The sequence below is a fragment of the Pipistrellus kuhlii genome, unplaced genomic scaffold, assembly GCF_014108245.1.
Source record: "Pipistrellus kuhlii isolate mPipKuh1 unplaced genomic scaffold, mPipKuh1.p scaffold_m20_p_3, whole genome shotgun sequence".
Lineage (NCBI taxonomy): Eukaryota > Metazoa > Chordata > Mammalia > Chiroptera > Vespertilionidae > Pipistrellus > Pipistrellus kuhlii.
The window spans coordinates 164,102,243-164,124,310 of NW_023425529.1; the positions used below are offsets into that span (position 1 = coordinate 164,102,243).

Genomic DNA, 22,068 nt, shown 5'->3' on the forward strand with positions numbered 1-22,068 from the left:
CAGTTAATGTGGTGAGTTTCATTTAACCCTAAAAATAGTTCTTTAAGGTGGGAGTTACTATCTCCACTTTTCAGAAGAGGGCACAAAGCCTGCTGGTAAGAAAAGGAGCTGGAATGTATCAGATCTTTCTCTGGCCACAGCCCACGCTGCTAGCTCCGCGCCCCCCCCCCCCCACCCCCCTTACAGGCCCTCGGAACACACGTACTCACTTCCCATTCACTGACCACTGATGGCCTCTGAACTGCAGGATCCCTTTTCTTTTTTCTTTTTTTAAAACTTGTATATTCTTGAGTCACTGAACTGAAATTGTGGCAAAAAGAGGAAATAGAAGAAGGGAAAGGGAATATACACACCCCAAGACCTGTATGTGCTCCTAAGGCTAAGTCTCTGGGCTTTCTTTCCCTGATTTGTAATATGTCAGGATACGTGTTTTGGAGGAAACACTAGATTTCATCCAATCATCAATAGAAAGCCCTGGTGGCTGTAGTTTCTGAAACTTACAAAATGGATGCACAGGAGGAGAGGGACTGAAACCTTCATGTCATGCTTATGAGTTACTGTGGGTATTTTAAAAAAAACATCGCAGAGTACTATGGCAGAGTGGTGATGAAAAAATAGCATTTTCTCTATCAACTGATTTTAAATTTAGATTACTTGGCAATCTATAAATCTATCACTATAAAAGGTCTTGTCTTCTTCATTTTCAAAGTCATAACTTAAATGACAACCAAATATGCTAAGTGGCTTTTGTGAACACGCTATGGTCTTTGCATGCCCAGACTTGCCTGGTACAAAGTGTACAAACCAAACAAACATGTGCTTTATAAATTGTGGGTAATCAAATGAATACAAAAGGAACAAAAAGAATCCTCAAAATATCGTAAGGAAAACTTACTTGCTGCCATTTGCTTGACTTCTATCTCAAAGGGACTTGAATGAGGCATGCTGTTATTTCCCAGCAATAATGTCGACATTATTCTCTACTGGAAACAATGCTTGAACCTCCTAACCACTCCGTGTGTGAGAATCATAGAGAAATAGAATGGAAAGGATCTCAAGAGAGAATGTAATTCTGGTTTTCAATATTGATCCTCTCCCCTAATTTCTCTGTGCCCATATTTCCATCTGAAAAATGGAGATAGTATCAGGGAAGATTTTTTAAATGTAGTAGTTGAAGTGAGTGATAATTATATATAGGTGACTTGATTCGTGTACTGTTTAAGTTCTCATTAACTGGCTGCTTTTCCTGGGACTGCAGAGAAAGTTAAAGAATACATATTCTAGCCAAAACCGGTTTGGCTCAGTGGATAGAGCGTTGGCCTGAGGACTCAAGGGGCCCAGGTTTGATTCCGGTCAAGGGCATGCACATTGGTTGCGGGCACATCCCCAGTGGGGGGTGTGCAGGAGGCAGCTGATCAATGTTTCTCTCTCATCGATGTTTCTAGCTTTCTATCTTTTTCCCTTCCTTCCTGTAAAAAAATCAATAAAATATATTAAAAGAAATACATATTCTAATGGCCTGGAGGGATTAGGGACTCCATTTTTGTCTGGCTTTTCTCTTTAGAACTCTTAAAAACATAAATTGGTTACACAGTGAAAGAATATTAAACCCCACCACCAACCACCAAGGGACTTGGCATTGAATTCCAGGGTGCTCAAGGGTTTTTTGTTTTTTTTTTTTAGGCAAAGTATCAAGATTTTATTTTTTCAGGAAAAGGAAAGCCACAGGTTTAAAAGCAAACCCTCAGGATGAATGGCGAGTCTAGCCGGCCCAGTTAGGCGGTTATAACACCCCAATACAGAAATAAGGAGGCCAGGCCTAGAGCAGACCTAGTGCTGCCGTGGAGTCATAGAAGTCCTTCAGCCTCCCCGGCGTGTTCTCCAGGTCTTCGTGCTCAGAAGCCTGAAGAATCATCTCACATTGGTCCAGCTGCTTCGCAAATTTGGCCTCCGCGCTAGCTTGGGTCTCATACTCTTCCCGGAGTTCATAGAGCTCCTTTCCGAGATCCTTGGGGAGAAGCTGGGTTAGTTGCTTCATAGCTTCCCCTTCTCGCCTATGTTTTTCTTCTTTGGGGATGTTATCTGCTGGTGCTATGTCCCCAACGATGCATTCTGCCTTATCGTGAACCAGGGCTAGGCGTACACATCTGTCTTTGTTCAGATGATCATCCTTGGTCACCAGAACCATAACTGCCATCCTGTACATGTGATCCGACACGCTCTCTGGCTTCTCGACATTTCTGTACACCCAGCCAGTCCGTGGGACTCTCTTGAGCTGCCCCACGAGCCGCAGGAACTGCAGCAGGTTCCGGGCGCCGCGGCCCGACCCGGCCACGGAGGAGGCCGAAGCCATGGGCACCGATCAGAGGGGCGGAGCGAGCCGCGTGGCCCTCAGGTGGTTTATTATTTAGAATCTGTCCACGCCTGGGGTAAAGGCAGTCTTATTCCTATTTAACAGATTTAACAAATTGAGACCTAGTAAGATTAATGATAAGCTCAAATTCAAACAGATACATCACAAATCAAAACAGTCTGGAACTTAGGTTTCAAATTCCGTGTTCGATCAACTAAATTGTTACCTCAAATTTTATTTGAACTTCTTAGGAGAAAGAAGTTCAAATAAAATTGTTGGTTGGCCAACAATGACAAGTAAAAGATTATTTGATCATGAAATGATTTCCCTCCATTCAGAATTGTTTAAACTAAATTGAAAAAGTTTCAGTCAAAACTGTCAGCTAGCAGAACAATTTAAGTGTCTGCATTTGTCATATACTGGTTAATACCTTCAGTTCAAATTTCTCCACAGCTTTAATTAAGGACTAGCGTTTCTAAAAATGTTATAATCCTTTTGAAGCATACTAGACTTGCCAGGGTCTTTTTTTTTTTTTTTTTTTTTTTTTTTTTTATAAACAAAGAAAGGGTATATTTTACAAGTATTAAGTTAGCATACGTAGGAATTATTATAAATTCTATTTCACCATATCAATGGGCCATAAGCCATTAAGTAAGGCACCTACGAAGTAGCCAGAAGCATCCAGCACCTTAGACTGCAACTAAACAAGCAAATGTTGAGTAATTAAGTTTCCAAACACCTGTATTCATTAATAAATTGTAGATAAGTGAACCTCTGTCCTTGGACTGGGTTTCTGAAACTCAACCTCCACTCCTCTTCAGAAAACATCACAGGTCTTGAAGATGAAAAGAGAAAGTGAACTCTGATGAGCAAAGTCTTAAGGAAGAAAAGGAGCAACTCCTTTCCCAAAAAGATTTGCCGGTAAAAGCCTCCACGGCCCCCTATGGGTGCATATATATAGTTTATCTGCAGTTAGCCAGGCCAGCATCCCCTCTCATGTTCTGGACAATTGACATATTTCCCCAGTCTAAGTTGGTTCCCAATCAACATTTTATTGACTAGAGGCCCAATGTACATAATTCGTGCACTGGGGAGGTTGGGGGGGTTGTCCCTCAGCCCAGCCAGCATCCTCTCCAATCTGGGATCCCTCAGGGAATGTCTGACTACTATATCCCTCAGGCACAAAGCCGCAGTCCGATGTCCCCGAGGGGTCCTGGATTGTGAAAGGGTACAGGTGAGCCTGAGGGACCCCACCGGTGCATGAATCCGTGCACCAGGCCTGCAGTTGTTAAATAAAATCCCTGGGATGGAGCTGCTCTTTTAAGAATCTCTGGAACCAGTAAACAAGAAAAACTGAGTAAGTGAACACAAAACAGTGCCCTTTCAGTATCAAATTTTGGGCTCCACTACGATCAATGGACCTGGACAGTAAGTGGCCTCCCCTTTGACTTATCCCAACTGCCTACTTAGGATATGGAATGTTACTAATATTCATATATAGCTTTAGTTTTTTACTCTAAGAAAGGGTGGAAAATACATCAGCATAGAATCCAACGCTAAATGCCACTTTTATTGTAGGTGAGAAGTCAATGATAGTAGAGAGATGACCTGCTGCTGAAAGTCCCCATATGTGTTCAGGCATTCTACAGGACTAAGGAGAGTTTACCACATGAGGTCTAAGCTTAGTTCCTCATCCTTACTTTTAAGTCCTCATTTAAGACCTGTCTTGCCTGTACAGACTTATAGGAGACTGCCGAGGGTCAGAAGGTAGGTGGGAAACTTGTCTTGCTTATAGTTTTATGCAAGTTTGGCTCTGGCTTTATTGGGTAGGTAAGTGGAAAACAGGTTAAGAATAAGATCCAGTCCCTATTCTCACTATTTTGCATAGATGATAAAGGTATGGGAATAAGTAACCATATTTCCTTTTAGTTTTCCTGCACCTGTTTCTATTCTAATTATTAAAATCTAAGTCTATAGACAACACATGACTAGCACACAGTGATGTATTTCACACCTATTTGTTGAATGAATTACTTCATTCCATACACTTTTGTCCTTTTCCTCCGATGTATTTGTTACTATCTGAAATTATTTTTATTACCACTATTTTGTTATTTCTACTCAATATTAAAAATACTTCTGACATTACACCAATTTTACCATAAACTCTCCACATTTCATCCTCTGACGAATCACATTAACTCCACCTGAAGCAGTGTGAGGTCAAGAGCAACATCTGTTTTCCCTGAGTGCAGCTGGCTGGCATCAGCTTAAACAACTATTTAACGTGCTCAAGCTGTGCACCGAGAGAGGTTGACCGGTGCTTACTTACTGCTCAGTATCTTCTGCATTTAAAAAGAAGAAACAAAAGGACACAAATGTTATTTACCAGCTTATTAGTCATCCCTCTTTTCTTCCAAAGAAAATAGCTCCACTGAATCTGTGGTGGATTGGGGGCAGGAACAGGACAATCACCTGGAGTCGCTTTGAAGTGTGGCTGCAGGCTCCCGCCCTCTCCAGCTCAGCTGTGGAAGCAGAGAGGAAACTTCAAAGGCAGACTTACTGCTGTTCCTGCCAGTGGGGGTGAGTGATTCCCGTGTTAGCTTTAGAGAAAAAAATCAGGAATTCATCCGCTCTTGCTTGCCAGGGTTTGATGCTCACCGAATGATCTATCAGTGTTTAGTAGGACTGTGTCTAGTGGACACAGATAAACACAATCACTATCTCATTGTGATTTACATTTATTTACATACACTATACAAATAATCTGAGATGGCCAGGTTTGTGATTGGTCCAGATTGTGTCACACCTCAAGGACAGCAAGTACACTGTTCCTGCTCGGTTTCATCCTCTGCTGATGGAAATACATGGTGTCTCCTAAGGAAAGTAGAGTTTAAGAAGGCCGTCTCCTTGCCACTCTGCTACCCCCAGCCTGTAATTAAAACTGTTTAATTTTACACGGTTGTAGTTATACATGGTTCTTCATCCTTTGTATAGGAGTGCATTCACTCACTTGTGAGTTAAGGAAGAATTGCTCCATTTGGTCAACAATTTACCTCAGACAGTATATACATTTTTGAATGATGTAATTTAAAAAGAAAATGCGATTTCCCTGATTTTATTTGGCCTAAACCCTTTCATTTAAAATTTATATTCTTTTACTTTACAACTAGAAAGGGAAAAGAAAATAAAGCTGACAGATTAACCTTAACTCCTAGAATTAAGAATATTTTGGCTCATAAAACTAATTCTTGGCCAGTTAACTGGACAGTTAAACTTCCCTGCCACTACCTTGAATCAGCTTTTACTTAACTACGACAAAGGAGGTAAAAACATTTCAACGTACAGTAGAAAATGGTACAAGATAGGAGTCTTCAGGGAAGCTTATTATGCTAAGAAAACATAAGAAACCAGACAGTTGCGTTAAACATCGACAGTCTTACGATGAAAAGCAAGTTGCTAACAACAGTTATAGAAGTGCCCATTTATTTGGCAACATGGCCCCAGTATGGTCGAAAGAAGACTCTTGTGATGGAAATGAAACTCTGGGATTAAAGAAAAAAGCAAACGAACTCCTAAGAACACATGAAGGGAAAATTCCAGAAGGCTTCCATAATCAGCAGATGGGTATGCTTCCTGATATAGAAAGACAGTCCACTGTGCAAGTTCTGAAGAAGCAAGTAGTAATTCAATTAAAGAGTAGTAACCGACACCAATGAGAACACAAATCAGTCAGTTATCCATGTTACATTTATCACAGAACACAATCTGAGAGGAAATTATACCAAGACTGGATTTCCATGTTTTATTTTGCAAAAATTTGAGCTCCAAGTGGCATAAGTTTCATAGTCTCGCTTCCAAAGATGGGTTTTCACTCCTGATTGCATCTTGAAGAAATCAAAAGTGTTCACAAAGTAAAATTACCACCTCTGTGGTTACAGTCTTTCTTCCCGTTTTCAGGTCTTCTGAGCCATTTTTTATTTGTGTAACAAACGACTCAGAGATGCAATTTTAAAAAAGTAAAAGAAAATACACCAAAAATGTTGGATAAAGATCACAAGGAAAATTATCGTATGGAGACAGAAGACTTTTTAAAGATGCTGTTCATGACTTGGTGGAATTAGGAGCTTGCTACAATACTGTTTAGCAATTATTTATGCTGTTCATTTTCTGAGATTTCATTCCAGTGAGAGCTGCACACTGTCAGCTTGGTTTTGTGGTTGTTGATGCTCATACTTCCTTGCTATTAAAAAAACAAAACAAAACAAAACAAAACAAGAAAAACAAGAAAAAAGAGATAAACTTAATAAAATAGCAAAATAATTACTAGTTAATATCATTAAACGACAAGTCATGAATCTCAGTAAAGAATTAGCTTAGAATTAACCTTTTTTCTGTTGGAGAAAATTTTTATTATACTTTATGATCCTCTAATATCTCAACGTTGCTGATATCCATTTTATATGCTATTGTTATTGCTATTATTTGTATATCAGGATTATTCAGAGCTTTAAAATATGGGGTAAATATTAATTAAACTGTTAAATTAATATTCTGCAATTTACTTCTTGCTTGCCCTCTATTACCACTTTAAGATAAATTAAGAATAATGCTTTTGTCCACATAATAAGGAATTTGACTATATTTTAACTAGTAAGCCTAAGAGATGTATTATTGAACTTTGTGATTACTATAAACTCGATGGGGAAAAAAAAAATTCTGTATTCTCTTTGTACTTCTGAGAAATGTTTATTTGAAGAATGGTCTTATCTGGGCTGGGAGAAGGGATGGAAAACTGGGGGACATCTATAAAACTGTCAACAATAAAATAAAATAAAATAAAATAAAATAAAATAAAATAAAATAAAATAACGGTCCCAAGCTAAAACTAGAGAAAGTACAGGGCTAAAATCTTTAGGAATGTCATCGACTATTTAACTTTAAAACTTTCAGTCTCTTCATTGTTTCTTAGCCAAGAAAGAGATACCTCTTGTTTACAGTACATGTGGGTAAATTCAGATTTTTGTGGCCTAATGCTTATACAACTTTGGGAATCCTTTTTAAGAAAAAGAATTTTGTTTGCTATTTCCTCTTGAACTGCCAGACTTTGTTAGGGCTAGATATGTCACAAAGAATGTTCCAATGATCAGGGGTTCACTAAACGTGCAGATCCACACACACACACACTCATTGTTTATAGAATAATGGCTTCCAAAATTGTCTACATCCTAATCCCGCCAATCTGTGAATATGTTACCTTACAAAGGGGACTTTGAAGATATGATTAAGGTAAGGTAAGAGAGGGGGAGATTACCCTGAATTACCTGGTCCCACCTAATCACATGGACCCTTAAAATTGGAGAACCTTTCCTGGCTGAGTTCGGACAGAGGGGAAGAGATAATAGAAGAATGAGGAGATCTATGCAATGCTGCTGGCTCAGAAAGAAAACAGCATTTCTGCTAGCAGAAAGAAATCCCTGTTCACATCTAGATTTTTATTCCAGCCAGACTGTTGTAGGATTTTTAACCTATAAGAACGTAAGACAATGTATTTGTGTTGTTTTAAACCACAAAATTTGTGATAATTTGTTATAACAGCAATAGAAAACTGATATGCCTTACAAAGACAGGAATTCTGATCTTATTTTATGCTGTTCCCATCAAAGAAGAAAAAAAGCCTGTACACTGTACAGTGGGTTTATAATTGTGCATGTTAAACTACTGAATATACAACTGGTAGGAGGTAACTTCTGTTTTGACTAGGCATCAATGAAAACTTAATTCTTCCCTTATAATTTTCCTTACAAAGCTTCTGACGTTATACTTAAAAAAAAAAAAAAAGTAATTTTTTTAAAGGATTTTTTTCTGTTGTGATAAAATATAAATTTGTATAAATTTGCCATTTTAGTCAGTTTTAAGTGTCTTCCTTTTAAAGGCTGAATTACATTGTGCTGTACTGGTATTTAAGTAGCATTGTTTGTGTATCCATTCATCCATCAAGGACACTTGGATTGTCCCCACCTTCTGGCTATCGTGAATAAAGCTGCTATGTTAGTTTTACTGCTTAGCTTGAGCTGGTACAGAACAAAGTGCAGAAGGAACAAAAGAAAAAAAACAGTGAAAGTGTATTTCTCTTAGCTGATCAGTCCTGTAGCTGCCTACACAGGTGCTTTCCTTAGAGGAACTGCTGTTACCAGTTCTTAGGACAAAATTTATGCTAAAGAATTTTTTATAGGTCTTAACTGTGTAAAATATATATGCATGAATATATTTTTTCTACTTTTCATCTAAAATTTCACTCTTTGGTTTTTCTATGCGTACACACACACACACACTCTCTCTCTCTCTTACATTTTTACACAGATATGTTTCTTTTAAAAAATATCATCTTTTTTCTTCAAATCCCACACTCTCCCCTTCAAGGTAATAATGTTAATAATCTGACGTGTGTCTCTTCAAACCTTTCTCTATGCTTGCATAGTTCCATAGAACATTTATATTATATGTAGATAATATAAGGTACGTTGTGGTCATTTGACTTTAAGAGTGGCATCGTATAATATACTATTATATTTTGCTTTTCTCAGCTTAATGATACACCACAGAAATAACACCCTTATTCTTTTAAATGGTGGCATACATGGTTGTGGCCTACGATTCATTCTAACTCCGTACATTTAAACCTTGTTTCTTCCCCACTACCTATACAGTCACCGTGTTCAGTACTATGGAACATGTTGATATTGAGATATGACCCCTGACCTTGCACGTTAATATCACATGCCATATTCCTGAAAGCCATTCCTCTTCTGCTTTGGCTTGCAGTAGTTTACTTATAATAGAAGAGACTGACAGCAAACTCCATAAATAAAACTTCTAAACCCAGCTAAAAGTAGCTCCAACTCAACTCTCCCTTAGATCCCCTCAAATGCTCCTGGCCACAGAGAGGGGCGTACAAAGGAGGGCAAATTAGAACAAGAACAGATAGCAATCTTACCTGGTTATTAAAATAGCTAATTTTTTTTTTCCCCCAAAATTGCCAAAAGAACAACCCCATATATTTATTCTTAGGGTCCTTCTCAGTCTTGGAAGGGCCGGTACAAGCACAGAGTCCTGAAGCATTAACTTCATGCAGACCTCCTTTGCTGACACTGTGATGAGCTTCTGAAAAGGGCACGCGGTTCTCATTATCAACTATTTCTGACAACCTTTTACTAACTGTGTTCAATTCCAAAAATTCTACTTTAAACGTGCTTCTGCATATACTAAAGCACAGAATATACTTACAAATGGAATACATTTCCAGTTGCTGTCTTAAACGAATTTTGCTCATCGTGTCATAAAAGTTGGGTTCTGACAAGGTTCCTGCTGTAGGTGGCACACTGAATATCCTCATAATTTTCCTCTTATTCCTAAAACACAAAACCAGTGCAGAAGAGAGATTTGTATTAATTCCTATAGGACTATAATATTCCCAGGATCGTTGTAATCGGAAACTACATTTAAGGACTTAAATGGCAAGGAATTCATCTTTTATTTTGTCTCTGTGGATGCTTCCTTGACTCAAGTTCTCTTTCTTTCACAAAAAGTACGAAGCTGTATGCCCTGGCCTCTATGGCTCAGTTGCTTGAGCGCCACTCCATGCACCGAAAGGTTGCCAATTTGATTCCCAGTCAGCGCACATGGCCCAGGGTTCGATCCCCAGTTGGGAGGCAGCCAACTGATGTTTCTCTCTCCCGTCTCCCTCTCCCTTTTTCTTTTTCTGAAAATCAATAAAAACATAATTTTTAAAAAGTATGAAGCGGTATATGTATAGCCACAGGGATATACAAAAGGAAAGGAAGTAGCTGAACACATCCACTTCATTCCATAGCGATGTGCCTCTGTTGTGCTTTCACTCCCTACCCTTCCAAAAACCAAATACTGTATGGAAAAATGCATAAACAAGAAAATATCTGATCCCCCCCCTTCCCTCTCCTGTCCTCCAAATAAAGCTAACTTTCTGGGTTTGATAATAAACAAAATGTAAGCAGATCTTAACTTTGGAAAATAACAAATAAGCATATTTCTCATATACAATAGCACGACTTTAGTGGAGCTTCTGTATGGCCATCTCTTTAAAATTGGTAACCGTGCCCCTGCTTTTAAAACTGTGGGGTGGGCCGAAACCGGTTTGGCTCAGTGGTAGAGCGTCGGTCTTCGGACTGAAAGGTCCCAGGTTCGATTCCGGTCAAGGGCATGTACATTGGTTGCGGGCACATCCCCGGTAGGGGGTGTGCAGGAGGTGGCTGGTCGATGTTTCTCTCTCATCGACATTTCTGGCTCTCTATCTCTCTCCTTTCCTCTCTGTAAAAAATCAATAAAATATATTTAAAAAACAAACAAACAAAGCAAAACAAAAAACTTTGGGGTGGGAGGAAGCAGTGGCTATTTTTAGTGGAACACTGTTTCTTGCAAGTGGGCCAGTGCTGATATGTACGGCCTTCCCTAACCCATCCCCTACAGTCTGGACAGCCAATGGGTTAGCTGCTTCAAGGGTCAGGCAGCCAGGAAGGATGAGCCTGTGTGTCTGAGAGCAAATATAGGCTTTGAACTACTTCCGGGTCAAACATCTATAATTTCTGGATTACTAATTATTTTGAGCTATCTATTGTCTTTTTGACTTTGGCAGAGGATACCAAAGCATGTGCCTGTAAGCAGAAGCAAGTCAGTTCAACTAATAGTACTTTTCCTTTCCAAAGCCGCTTCCTGCCCCCGCCGCCCCCAAAAGGGAAAGGAGCCAGAGAGAGTAAGAGAGAACAGTTAACATTATGCTACGGAATCTAGAATTAAAGTAGGGAATATTTATTTACACTATGTGACACACCAGGCCTTGTTCTCAAGGGACTGAAATTTTTGTGGAATAGACGAGTAATCAGATAATACTATATTGTTCAACTAGAGGCCCAGTGCACAAAATTTGTGCACTTGGGGGTGAGGGTGTGTCCCTCTTGTGGGAGCGGGCCTAAACTGGCAGTCGGACATCCTTAGGAAAGGCTCCCGCCACTGCTGCTGCACTCGCCAGCAGTGAGCCCAGCTTCTGGCTGAGCAGTGCTCCCCCTGTGGGAGCACTCTGCCAACTAGGGGGCAGCTCCTGCATTGAGCGTCTGCCCCCTGGGGGTCAGTGTGCGTCACAGCAGCCGGTCGTCCCGCCATGTGGTCGATTTGCACATTACCCTTTTATTACATAGGATAAGTGCTATCAGATAGTCTTGCACAGGAAACAGAAAGGAACACTTCAAATGTGCAAAGAGAGAATTGCTAAACACACAGGAGTCAGTGTCTCTGCATTTTAGGGACACGGGCCAACATGTGTGCTCATCCAAAGGTGCCCGTGAGCACAGGCTGGGTGTTAGATATGACAGAACGGGAACATAGTGCAGCGGGGCTGGGTGCCAAGGGCTGCACTTCAATCTCCATCTCCTAAATAACAGGGTTTCCCAAGCCAAACCTCAGTGCCCAGTGCTCAAGGGCGTCAGTAGACAGTGCTTTCTGAGCAGGAACAAAAATGTGGATGACATTATTTTTTGTGCATTTAATTTAGATCAAACAAAAACAAACAAAAAACAAACCTGTAGAGCTTTTAAGTGCCCAGTTTCTGATCTCCCCGGAAGGACTAAAAAATTTACCTCTTGGCGTACACGAAGAGACCAAAGCTGACGAGGATCACTACCAAGTAGACGTTGGTGGCTTCATTCCAGGCCTCGTGAACGCTGTAATCGATAGAGCTATCGTCACCCATCACTCCGTAATCCCCAGGCATGTGGCTGAGAGAGAGGAAAAAAGGACAGAGTTTCTGTTAGTGAGGGGTGGTATGACTGGAGAAGGGCTGGCCAGCATACGTACAGCCTCCTGGCCACCCCCAGCCCTGCCGCCTGTTTCTGTATGGCCCACGAGCCAAGAACGGTTTTACATTTCTAAATGGATACATTTTAAATGGTTGTAATAACCTACATAATGTCCTTGATTTATTTATTTTTTCAATTTATTTATTTTTTTTTTGCCTCACAGCTCTCAAAGCCCAAAATATTTACAATCTGGTCCTTTAAGAAAAAGTTCACATGATCTCACTCAAGTTCACATGACCTCACTCATTTATGAATAATAAAGAACATTATAAACTGATGAACCAAAAGATAGATATAGAGACAGTAAAGCAACAAGCAGACTGCCGAATTATAGTGGGGAGGGGAGGGAGATCTGGGGGAGATAATAGATCAACCGAAGGACTTGTATACATGCATGTAAGTACAACCAATGGACACAAAACTCTGGGGAGGGAGGACATGTCTGGGAGGGGGGGGCAATGGTAAGATATGTACACAGATAATAATTTCATTTTAAAAAATAATTAACTTACTCTTGAAAAAAAAAAAAAGAAAAAGTTGGCCGATCCCTGGTCTAGATAACTAAGGCATGTAACACATTCCCCCTTATATTTTATTTTTAAATTTTATTGTTGAAAGTATCACATATGCCCCCCACTTTTCCCCATTGACCCTCTCCAGCCTGCCCCCACCTTCTACCCCAGGCCTTCACCACCCTATAGTCTATGTCCATGAGTTATGCACATATGCATACAAGTCCTTTGGTTGATCACCTTCTCTTATTTTTAAAAAAAATATTTTTATTGATTTCAGAGAGGAAGGAAGAGGGAGAGAAACATCAATGATGAGAGAGAATCATTACTTGGCTGCCTCCTGCACACCGCAACCCCAGCCTGTGCCCAGACTAGAAATCGAACCCAGGATCCCTTGGCCCATGAGACAACATCCGATCCACTGAGCTACACCAGCCAGGTGTCCTCCCCTTATTTTTTTTTTTGCTTTGAAACATTATAGCTTCTACATAAAGGTTAAAACTTGGGATTAAAAAAATCATATTAGTAAAGAGATTCAGACTAAAATATCACTGCAGTCTCCAAACAGTGACTATCACCCAGATCAAAGCAATTGAACACTTTGAAACACAGGCCCAAACCACTGGCTGTGATGCTCAGAAGAGTGTTGCACTCGTGACAGCAGCTGAGAAAAGATGTGACAGCCACGACAATGCTCTTCCACAAGCCTCAGATGCAACTGGAAAACGTCTGGCGCTTTATCTAGTTTTGCTTTACTGGCCAAATGTGGTTGAAAGCAGCTATGGGATAAAAAGTTACTTTTTTCCCGCTATTTACACAGCTGTGACTTCTATTCAAAGAAATGCATTCTTTGAACATTCCCACAGAAAACAAGGTAACAGCAACTGTATTAACTAGACAGCAAAAGAGCAATGGTTTCTTATTTGCGTTTGGGAAGGTAACTGAATTTCTCCTTTAATAGGGAGTTCCTCCTTTTGTGTTCAACATAAAAGGTAAGCCTAAGTGAAATGACCTAATATGTGAAAGAAATCCAGAAGTGTTATTTTAGACATTCTATAAAAAGGAAGCTGAACAAAATGATAGGTGATAACTGTTCTGTAGTTTTTAAGAATAAGACAGCCATTTTCTAATACCAAGAAAAAGAGTATCTGAAATGTCCAGAAAATTGTTTTGCAATTTCCCCATAAATATTCTATAACAATGAAGACGTTGCAGAACTTCATCCACTAAAATATTTTTCAACCTGTAAGCCTCCAAAACAATCTCTAATGTAGATTCGGCTCAGTAAGTTGCTAAGTGCAAGCTAAGGGCAGAGTCTGTTTTCTTTCTTACAGTGGGCCTCTGCATAAAATTAATGACATTTCCTCAGAGGTCTGCTGCTAAGCCAGGTGGCATGTTTGCTGACATCTGAAGTCTTCTGTCAGACATTTGGGGACATAATATACTCATTTACAATAAAGTGAGTATCATGAATGGCATTGAACTTAAATTGTTAACACTGACGGCAAGAATAATTTCTTTAAAACATCTATTGGTGTCTGATGAATATAAAGATGTCTTGTAAAAATTAGCCAGAGAATAATAAAACAGAACTTACTTTAAATTATAGTAATCTAAAGATGCAAGATCTAAATATTAAACATCAGACCATATCCATATCCTATATATTAATATCTGGCTGTGAACTTTCTTATAAGAGAATAAGAGGCACAGGGAACAGGGGGATTTGGCACAGCTAAGAGTTTCAATTCTTATTTCTTAAAACTGAACTCCAGAGTTTCTCTGAATATAATAATTATGACCGATAGTAAGTAATCAATCTACTTTAGAAATGAAAAATTTTGGAAGACCAGAGATGAATAATTGCTTATGATTTATGATTTTGTTAGTTCTAAAATGTAAAATATCAATGTGGTTAAAAGCAGCTATGGGATAAAAAGTTACTTTTTGTGTTTGGCAAAAAGAAATGACTTTAGATGTCTGATTGAGATGCTGAAAAAGGCCTGGAACAATTATGCAGCAAGGGTGGTAGCTTTTAGGATTGGGAGTTATTAACAAGTCAGGGAGGAAGCAGGAAACATATAGTAGTGGCCACTAGAACATTTGGCAATTGCCATTTATCTGACAAATTATGAGTGTTTCTTACCTGTTTCCTAACACCTGAATAGATCTGAACCAGGTTAATTTCTGGCTTCAATTTTTCACAAAATTCTGTTTATGTACCACTCAATAAATGGTGTAGTCCTATAGTACTTATCTTTCTCCTACTACAAATATGCCAGTAATTATAGAGGATTTCAAGTTATTGCTGACCCAGATGGTAAAAATTTAACGTGAATTATATAACACTAGAGGCCCAATGCACATAACCTGTGCAAGAGTAGGCCTTCCTTCCCCAGCTGCTGGCACTGGCTTCCCTCCGGCTGCCGGCAGGGACCGGGGCAGCCCGGCTTCGTTCCTGGAGGACATCTGGTCTAATTAGCATATTATGCTTTTATTATTATAGATATATTAGACAACATCATTTGGTATGCAATGACACTACTGCTCCATAGTTCCAGGGAAATGCACTAAAGCAGTGGTCCGCAAACTGCGGCTCTCGAACCACATGCGGCTCTTTGGCCCCTTGAGTGTGGCTCTGCCACAAAATACCACAGCTTGGGGGAGTCTATTTTGAAGTGGTTTAGAAGTTTAAAAAATGTGGCTCTCAAAAGAAATTTCAATCATTGTGCTGTTCATATTTGACTCTGTTGACTAATGAGCTTGCAGATCACTGCACTAGAGGTATGTTTAGTAGTGTCATCATGAAAGATCTGTACTGAGGGCAGACCTTTCCTGTCCATTTCTCCATCATGACCAATGGCATGGCTTTGTAAGGCTGCCAGGAATAAAGACTGGTTTTGTCCAAAGTCACAGTACGAACTGAAGGCTCACATGTGGCCTGAGCTATGACCATCCCCTTCCAGCATGCCACAGTCGAACCAAGCGCACACACAGACACCTGAGCGGTTCCGCATACCACCACAGCCTTCCTCTCCAGTGTAAAGCGAAACGCCCAGGGGCATTGAAATGTAACTAGCCATGTGCTTGGTTCATGATTCATGGATTTCTCACATTCATCATTTGAGAAAACTAAACCTTTCCCCTACGTTTTCCCTGTACAGTAATGCTTGAACGTTTTCAGTAAGGAGATGCTAGGGTGAGCTGACTTAAGTCCCAGGTAAATATTAGCATCCAGAGATAACGTTGATAAAAATATGACAGCTAGGGTTTGGTTTTAGTTTGGCAGACTTTTATGTTGAGAACTAGATGTTTTCTAGGGATTAGTGATTATATCACAAATTTTAAAACTAGCTTGCTGAGCCGAAACCGGTTTGGCTCAATGGATAGAGCGTCGGCTTGGGGACTGAAAGGTCCCGGGTTCGATTCCGGTCAAGGGCATGCACCTTGGTTGCGGGCATATCCCCAGTAGGGGGTGTGCAAAAGGCAGCTGGTCGATGCTTCTCTCTCATCGACGTTCCTAGCTCTCTATCTCTCTCCCTTCCTCTCTGTAAAATATCAATAAAATATATTTAAAAAAAATAAAATAAAACTAGCTTGCTGATACCATGTCTAGGTGGTTCTGAAACAGATTATCACTTTGTCATCGTGTCTTGAGCGTTACCATTTTTGTCTTTCAAAGAGCGCTTTGTTGTTTTGATACAAATTCAGATTAGAATCACTTCCACAGTTCCAAGAGTTCCTCATAACACAATCCACTGCATAACTGTGATGTTCTTTCTCAGTCCTCTGAAACACTGAAGGATTGGGTTCCCCAGTCAAAAGGATACACAAGCTAACACAGGCCTTCAGGAGGAAGCCAAGGGGAGGTAGGCAAGTAACATTTGAGGGTTCACGTGCTGGGCAGCCCGCATGTTCTTTCATCTTCACCACCACCCTGCGGGGAGGCACTAAAGCTTCCTTTTACAGCAGCACCTGGGATGGTGGTGGTGGTTAGAGTATAACCTGCCCAAATGTCACAGTCGGGGGGAGAGGGGGGGCTGTCACATGCATTTTACTCCCAAGCCTTAACTCTTCCGGCCCTGACCTCAATCTTGTGACACCTGCTCCTCCAGGGGGGATAATAAAAATCCAGTTGAGCGGGTCCAGAATCTAATCCTTGTCAGGAAGTGGCCGCGGGCAGAGGCCTCCAGAGCTGCCAGGTGGCCGCGTTTCCGCCGCTCACTGGCGGAGAATGATTCAAGCTTCGCTCACTCCCGCTGAACCCCCGGCGGGGCCGCGCGCCCGCCCTGTGAGCGCTGCAAAGCGGCTACTTGCACGACGCCGTCCGCGTTCCTGGAACTCGGGGACTCCCTATTTCCGGCGACCCCGAGGGGCTCCGAGCACGCGAGAGGCAGGTACTCGGGGCCTCATAGCATCCGGCGGGGGGGCGTGGGGCGGGCGCGACCTCCATCCGCCTCCCACCCGCCCTCCCCTGCGGGGCCGGGGCGGGGCGGCGCGCGGGCGGGGGGCGGGGTCGGGTGACGCGAGATCAGGCCCGGGCCGCGCAGGGACCCGGGTCCACTCACACTGCTCGCTCCGGAGGCGGCAGGCGGCCAGGCTGCTCGGCGCGGGGCCCCTTTCCCCCGGAGTCGGGGCCGGGCTCGCGGGAACCGGTTACCGCACGGACCTGGACGACCTGTGCTTCGTCATTTCCTGCCGGCCGGTCGGTTTCCGGAAGAGACGAGGAACCAGGTCTTTTCCCTCCCCGCCCCCCTCCGCCCGCCCCACTCCGCCCCCACTAAGCGTGTATGAACGGGAGCGACGCAGCGACGGCCCGGTGCCGCCCCCGCGCGTGAGTGGAGCCGCGCTCCCTTCCCCTCCCCTCCCCCGTGGCGCGTCACCGCCGGCCCCGCCCCCGGCCCCGACCCTCGGCCGCGCGCCGCTCTCGGCGGGTCCCCGGCCGCGCGCGCGCCGCCCACTGCGGTCCCCGCCGCCGCCGCTGCCGCGCGATCTCTCCCCCGCGGGCGGGCGAGCCGGGGCGGCCGGGCTGCCAGTGGGCGTGGGTGTCGGCCCCCCGCCGGGCAGTCCACGTGGGCCTGGCGGCGGTGTGCCAGCCCCGGCGGGAAGGAGCGGTGCCAGGTCATCGCCCCGGAGTTCCCGGCCTCTCCCCGCCCCTCCGCGGCGCGCCCCGGGTGTGACTCGGCGTGGGAGGGGGAATGCGCTTTGTCCCACGGATCGAGATGAGGCTGGGAAACACAAGACTTTCCTTTTTCCTGATGAGGGCGTAGGATTACTTTTCATATTTACCTTCACATTTATTTTTAAGAAAGCATATGCTCTCCAAACGATCTTATCATTTTCCCGACGGCAATAAAGGATGTGTGACCGAGACTCTTGGAAGTGCTATAAAAAAACTGGATGCTATAAGGGTGACACTGTAGATATATATATTTTTTAAATTTTGTGTAGGGACTTGAAACATGCATTTTCTAGCCTGAGGCAGGTAATGGATTTCTGTAGGATTCCAGGGCTTGGAAGTGACCAGATTTCAGGGGTTGGTGCAGCAGCCTTGCGAATAGATGGTCCCTTGCCCACGTGCTGAGGTCTTAACTATTCGTGTTGAGCTAGTTCTCCAGGATCACCTAACGGCTCCTTAAAACTCATGCTAGACCCTGTAGGGATTGTATTCTTAATTGGTAAGCAAAGCTAAGAGCCAATTTTTAACACTAACCCTTAGGAAGTGTTCTCTGCTGCTTTGCGGATTATTTTGTTACTGTTAAACTTACTTTTGTCTCTAGATGAACAGAATTACTTCACACTCACGTACTGGCTTTACTTACAGTATTAATGCATGTTAGCTTACACATGGTAGGTGTATGCATAATCATGTAACTTTACAACCATTTAGGTTTACTAAAAAGTTGGAAAATTAGAAACAGTATTAATGAGCGATGTTGAGTAATGATTGTTTGCCAGGCCTGTGCCAAATGGTTTACATGCTTTATCACATTCAGTCTGCCAGGATAACTTTTGCGAAAGCATAGGTTGCTCAAACGTATTTGAGTAGATGAGTTTGATTTGAAAGTGCCCAAATGTGTGTGTGTGTGTGTGTGTGTGTATATATATATTTATAATACTACTGTTCGCTTTTGTAGAATGAAGGTGTTGGCAATATACAATGACTCATAGAGAAAATGAATGTGTTTCTCAAGGAGGAAGATGGCTTTAAAATTGTGTTAGAAATACAATTAGTCCATTTATTTGAGTATTCAGTAGTTTCCAAAGCCCTGTATCTCTTATTTATCCAAATTCCCATTGTGTTTCATTGTCACCCAATTCTTGGACATTGGAAAAAGGTAAACATTGGGAAAGCCTTAGTGGCCCTTTCTGAAAGGCTTCTTTCCATATTTAGTTTTGAAGTGACATTCCTAATTAAGGATTAACAAATGACAAACAGGAAGAGTAATTTTCTAATACCAAACCAAGGAAATGAAAAACGGTGGGCTGGCTATTGCTTTGTTAATAAGTCTAACATGTTATGTGAGGGTTAAGAATGTTATATTATCGACATTGCAGGGGTTCTCCCTAATATTTCAGATTGCCATTAAATAACTGAAACATATTCAGTGTTGTGTCTAGTACATTGTGCATTAAGAAGTTAAGTTTTTGGTTGGATTTAATTAAGCAGTTTGACTTCCTTAAGCAAGAAGTTTATTTTGATTGTGTTTCCACAGATACAATCTAATGATTTATATAGACACTAGAAGCCGGGTGCACGAATTTGGACGTCTTGCCCAGTCCCAACAGACTCGCCTAGTCCCAATCAGGACTGATCAGGGCTGATTGGGGTGGTCTGGCTTGGAGGAGGGACTGCAGGAGGTTGGTTGTGGGAGCGCACTGACCAGCAGGGGGCAGCTCCTGCATTGGGCGTCTGCACCCTGGTGGTCAATGCACATCATAGCGACTGGACAACCGGTTGAGTAGTGGACCAGTCATAATAGTTGCATAGGCATTATGTTAGATAGATAGATAGATAGATAGATAGATAGATAGATAGATAGATAGATAGATAACAATGATGAGAATGACAGTGGGACCTAACAGTTTGCATCTTATGAGAGTAGTAGAAGTTGAAAAGTCTGGAAAGGATAAGGGAAGTATTTGAAAATGTGTCTTATTTGTGATTAGAGCATATGGGACTTTACCTATCTTCTGATTCTAGTGGGCCATCATTGACAAGGAAAAGATTGAGACTGCTTTGCCGGTTAGTGTTTATAAGAGAGTTCCTTTAACTAAAGGCATGCCGTTTGGGGAAGGGATGAGCGGAGAGTTGTCACCAATGGACGGTTTAAGAGGAAAAAGATGCATATGCTTTGTTTTGGAGTTGATGCGCCATTGTGTCTAACTGACTCTTGCCACCACATCTTCAGGCCCTTGCCTCGTAGATGTTTGATATTTGTATGCAGCCACTGGGAGACAAAGTAAAGAGGGGGAACAAAGCACAAGGGTGTACAGCAAATAGGTTATGTTCAGACAAAATTTAGGAGCTGGGCCTTCACAGCTTCTATTATGAAAACCGTTCAAGTATGATTGAGTGTATGTGTTTGTAAACCTCTTATATGTTATTTATATGGCAGAAACATGGAGACTATCCCTTTCGTGTGCTTCATAACCAATGGAAGATACTTAGAGTACATTACATGGGAAGTTACTGAATTTTTCTTTGCAGCCATTTCTGTGTGTTTTGTCATTGTTAAAAAGCTGGAGTGACCATAATGCCAGCATTGGCTCCTGCTTAGCATTGAAGCAGTGTTGTGCTTCATCAGATTGGAAGACAAGTCCTTTTTCAAAACGTGTTTCTCACGTAGAGTGCCCTTTAAACTTCCAGAGTGCGAGGACCTTCTCTGTGTCACTCATTGCCATCTGCCCGGAGCCTCGAACAGAGCATAGCATGTAGAAGGTGCTGAGTAAATATTTGTGAAATGAGCAAAAATATATTGGAATCTTTTCTTTCCGCCGATGAAGGTCCCACTTACCATTAGGGGCAGGACACTCCAGTTTTACCCTCTCCACAGAGTCCACAGACTACGATGAGCCTTTGAGTGTTAGCTGTTTATTTTAGTTGGTAGTATTTTAGTTAGGCAAACATTGTGTACACACGTGAAACAGCGCGATAATTTGGAGCTGAATAATACAAAGTAATAATAGCTAACATTTATGTTGGGTTTTGAATGTGCCAGATGCTGCGCTAGGCACCTTTACATGTTAATTTATTTAACTCCTACAACAATTCTTTGAAATAGGTTCATAATAATCCCATTTTTCAAATGAGGAAATGGAGGCACAGCAAGGTAATTAGGTTACTTGCCAAATATCACAACGCACGTAGTCAGTAGGGAGACAGGGGATGTGAAACCAGGCAGGTCCAGCTCTGAGTTGGTGGTTTCTTTGGGGAGTTTTACTTTACCGAAGACAGAAGAGACATCTAAAAGTTGACACTACGTTCTCGGCTGTAAAAGTTCAAGGCAGCATAAAAGATTGCAGTGACTCCGAGCTGCAGAAATAATGCTGTGTTTTCCAGAGAGCAGGGGTTGATAATGAAGTTGTTTAAGAGGACACTGGATTTTGAAATTAGAAACTGAATTTTGAATCTCAGAACTACGTAAGGATTAAATGTAAGTCTTTAGGTATGGAATTCTAAAGCAGTAATTCATCAGGGCATAGAACAGTGACTGTTTTATTTAGTGTCAGAAAACTAATGTAAAATAAAGTAATATTAAAGACGCTTGCTATCTTACCTATAGTGTTTTTCTCTTTAAAACACCAGATTTAAACGCTAGCAGTAGTCATTTACCAGAATGTGAGTGTTATGGATGGTTTCCTGTGCACTTCTGTCCATTTGCTTTGTTGTGTGAAATCTTGACCCATTTTTTCAGCTTGTCTTGGGCAATAGAGTACCTTATTGGGGCCAAGAGGCCTCTTCAAACCAAGTTATATTTAAAGCCACCATAAAATTATGCTGTTGATTTGGTAACAAACCTGGAGTGAAGTCATTTTGAAGCCACGTGGAATTAAATGAGGGCCCACAAACAAAATCCAACAAGATGAAGAAAAATGGTATTCTCTGAAAGCCCTTTGTCGGGAGCTGACTGTTATTTTGGGTGTTGGGCATCAACAGAGTCACTGGCTCTCAATGACCACATACGTCACCGACCCACAGCCGAGGAATCAGAGGAGGAAGTGCCCTTGAATGAAGCGTGGGCCGCAGCCCTGGCTAGCAGCCAGGGAGGACGCCGCATGCCCTGCAGGTACGGTACTCTGTTACGGGTCACTT

General features: G+C 41.9%; 3 protein-coding genes across 11 annotated transcripts in view; 1 reads left to right on the forward strand and 2 right to left on the reverse strand.

Moving 5' to 3' along the window:
- Positions 1 to 1,704: 1,704 nt before the first annotated feature.
- On the reverse strand, positions 1,705 to 3,482 carry LOC118730742 (5'-deoxynucleotidase HDDC2-like). Its single transcript, XM_045588845.1, has one exon. The coding sequence runs from the start codon at positions 2,351 to 2,353 to the stop codon at positions 1,820 to 1,822; it is 534 nt and encodes a 177-aa protein (XP_045444801.1). The 5' UTR covers positions 2,354 to 3,482; the 3' UTR covers positions 1,705 to 1,819.
- A 1,596-nt stretch (positions 3,483 to 5,078) lies between these two features.
- Positions 5,079 to 17,462, reverse strand: SMIM19 (small integral membrane protein 19). 4 transcript variants are annotated; one of them, XM_036458907.2, is made up of 4 exons: positions 17,321 to 17,462; positions 12,022 to 12,159; positions 9,641 to 9,765; positions 5,079 to 6,596 (listed from the first exon to the last, which is right to left on the reverse strand). In XM_036458907.2, the coding sequence occupies exons 2-4, from the start codon at positions 12,153 to 12,155 to the stop codon at positions 6,532 to 6,534; spliced, it is 324 nt and encodes a 107-aa protein (XP_036314800.1). In that variant the 5' UTR covers positions 12,156 to 12,159; positions 17,321 to 17,462; the 3' UTR covers positions 5,079 to 6,531. The 4 variants fall into 4 exon arrangements, with proteins under 4 accessions (XP_036314800.1, XP_036314803.1, XP_036314802.1 ...); XM_036458910.2 differs by lacking the exon at positions 17,321 to 17,462 and adding an exon at positions 16,840 to 17,185; XM_036458909.2 differs by lacking the exon at positions 17,321 to 17,462 and adding an exon at positions 16,800 to 17,185.
- The window catches only part of SLC20A2 (solute carrier family 20 member 2), a 94,017-nt gene continuing 89,299 nt past the window's right edge, over positions 17,351 to 22,068 (forward strand). For 3 of the 6 annotated variants that reach the window (XM_036458894.2, XM_045588842.1, XM_045588844.1), the window contains exons 1-2: positions 17,351 to 17,486; positions 21,913 to 22,042. The gene's annotated coding sequence lies outside the window, so the exon portion shown is untranslated. The other 3 variants (XM_036458896.2, XM_036458893.1, XM_036458900.2) reach the window with 2 other exon arrangements.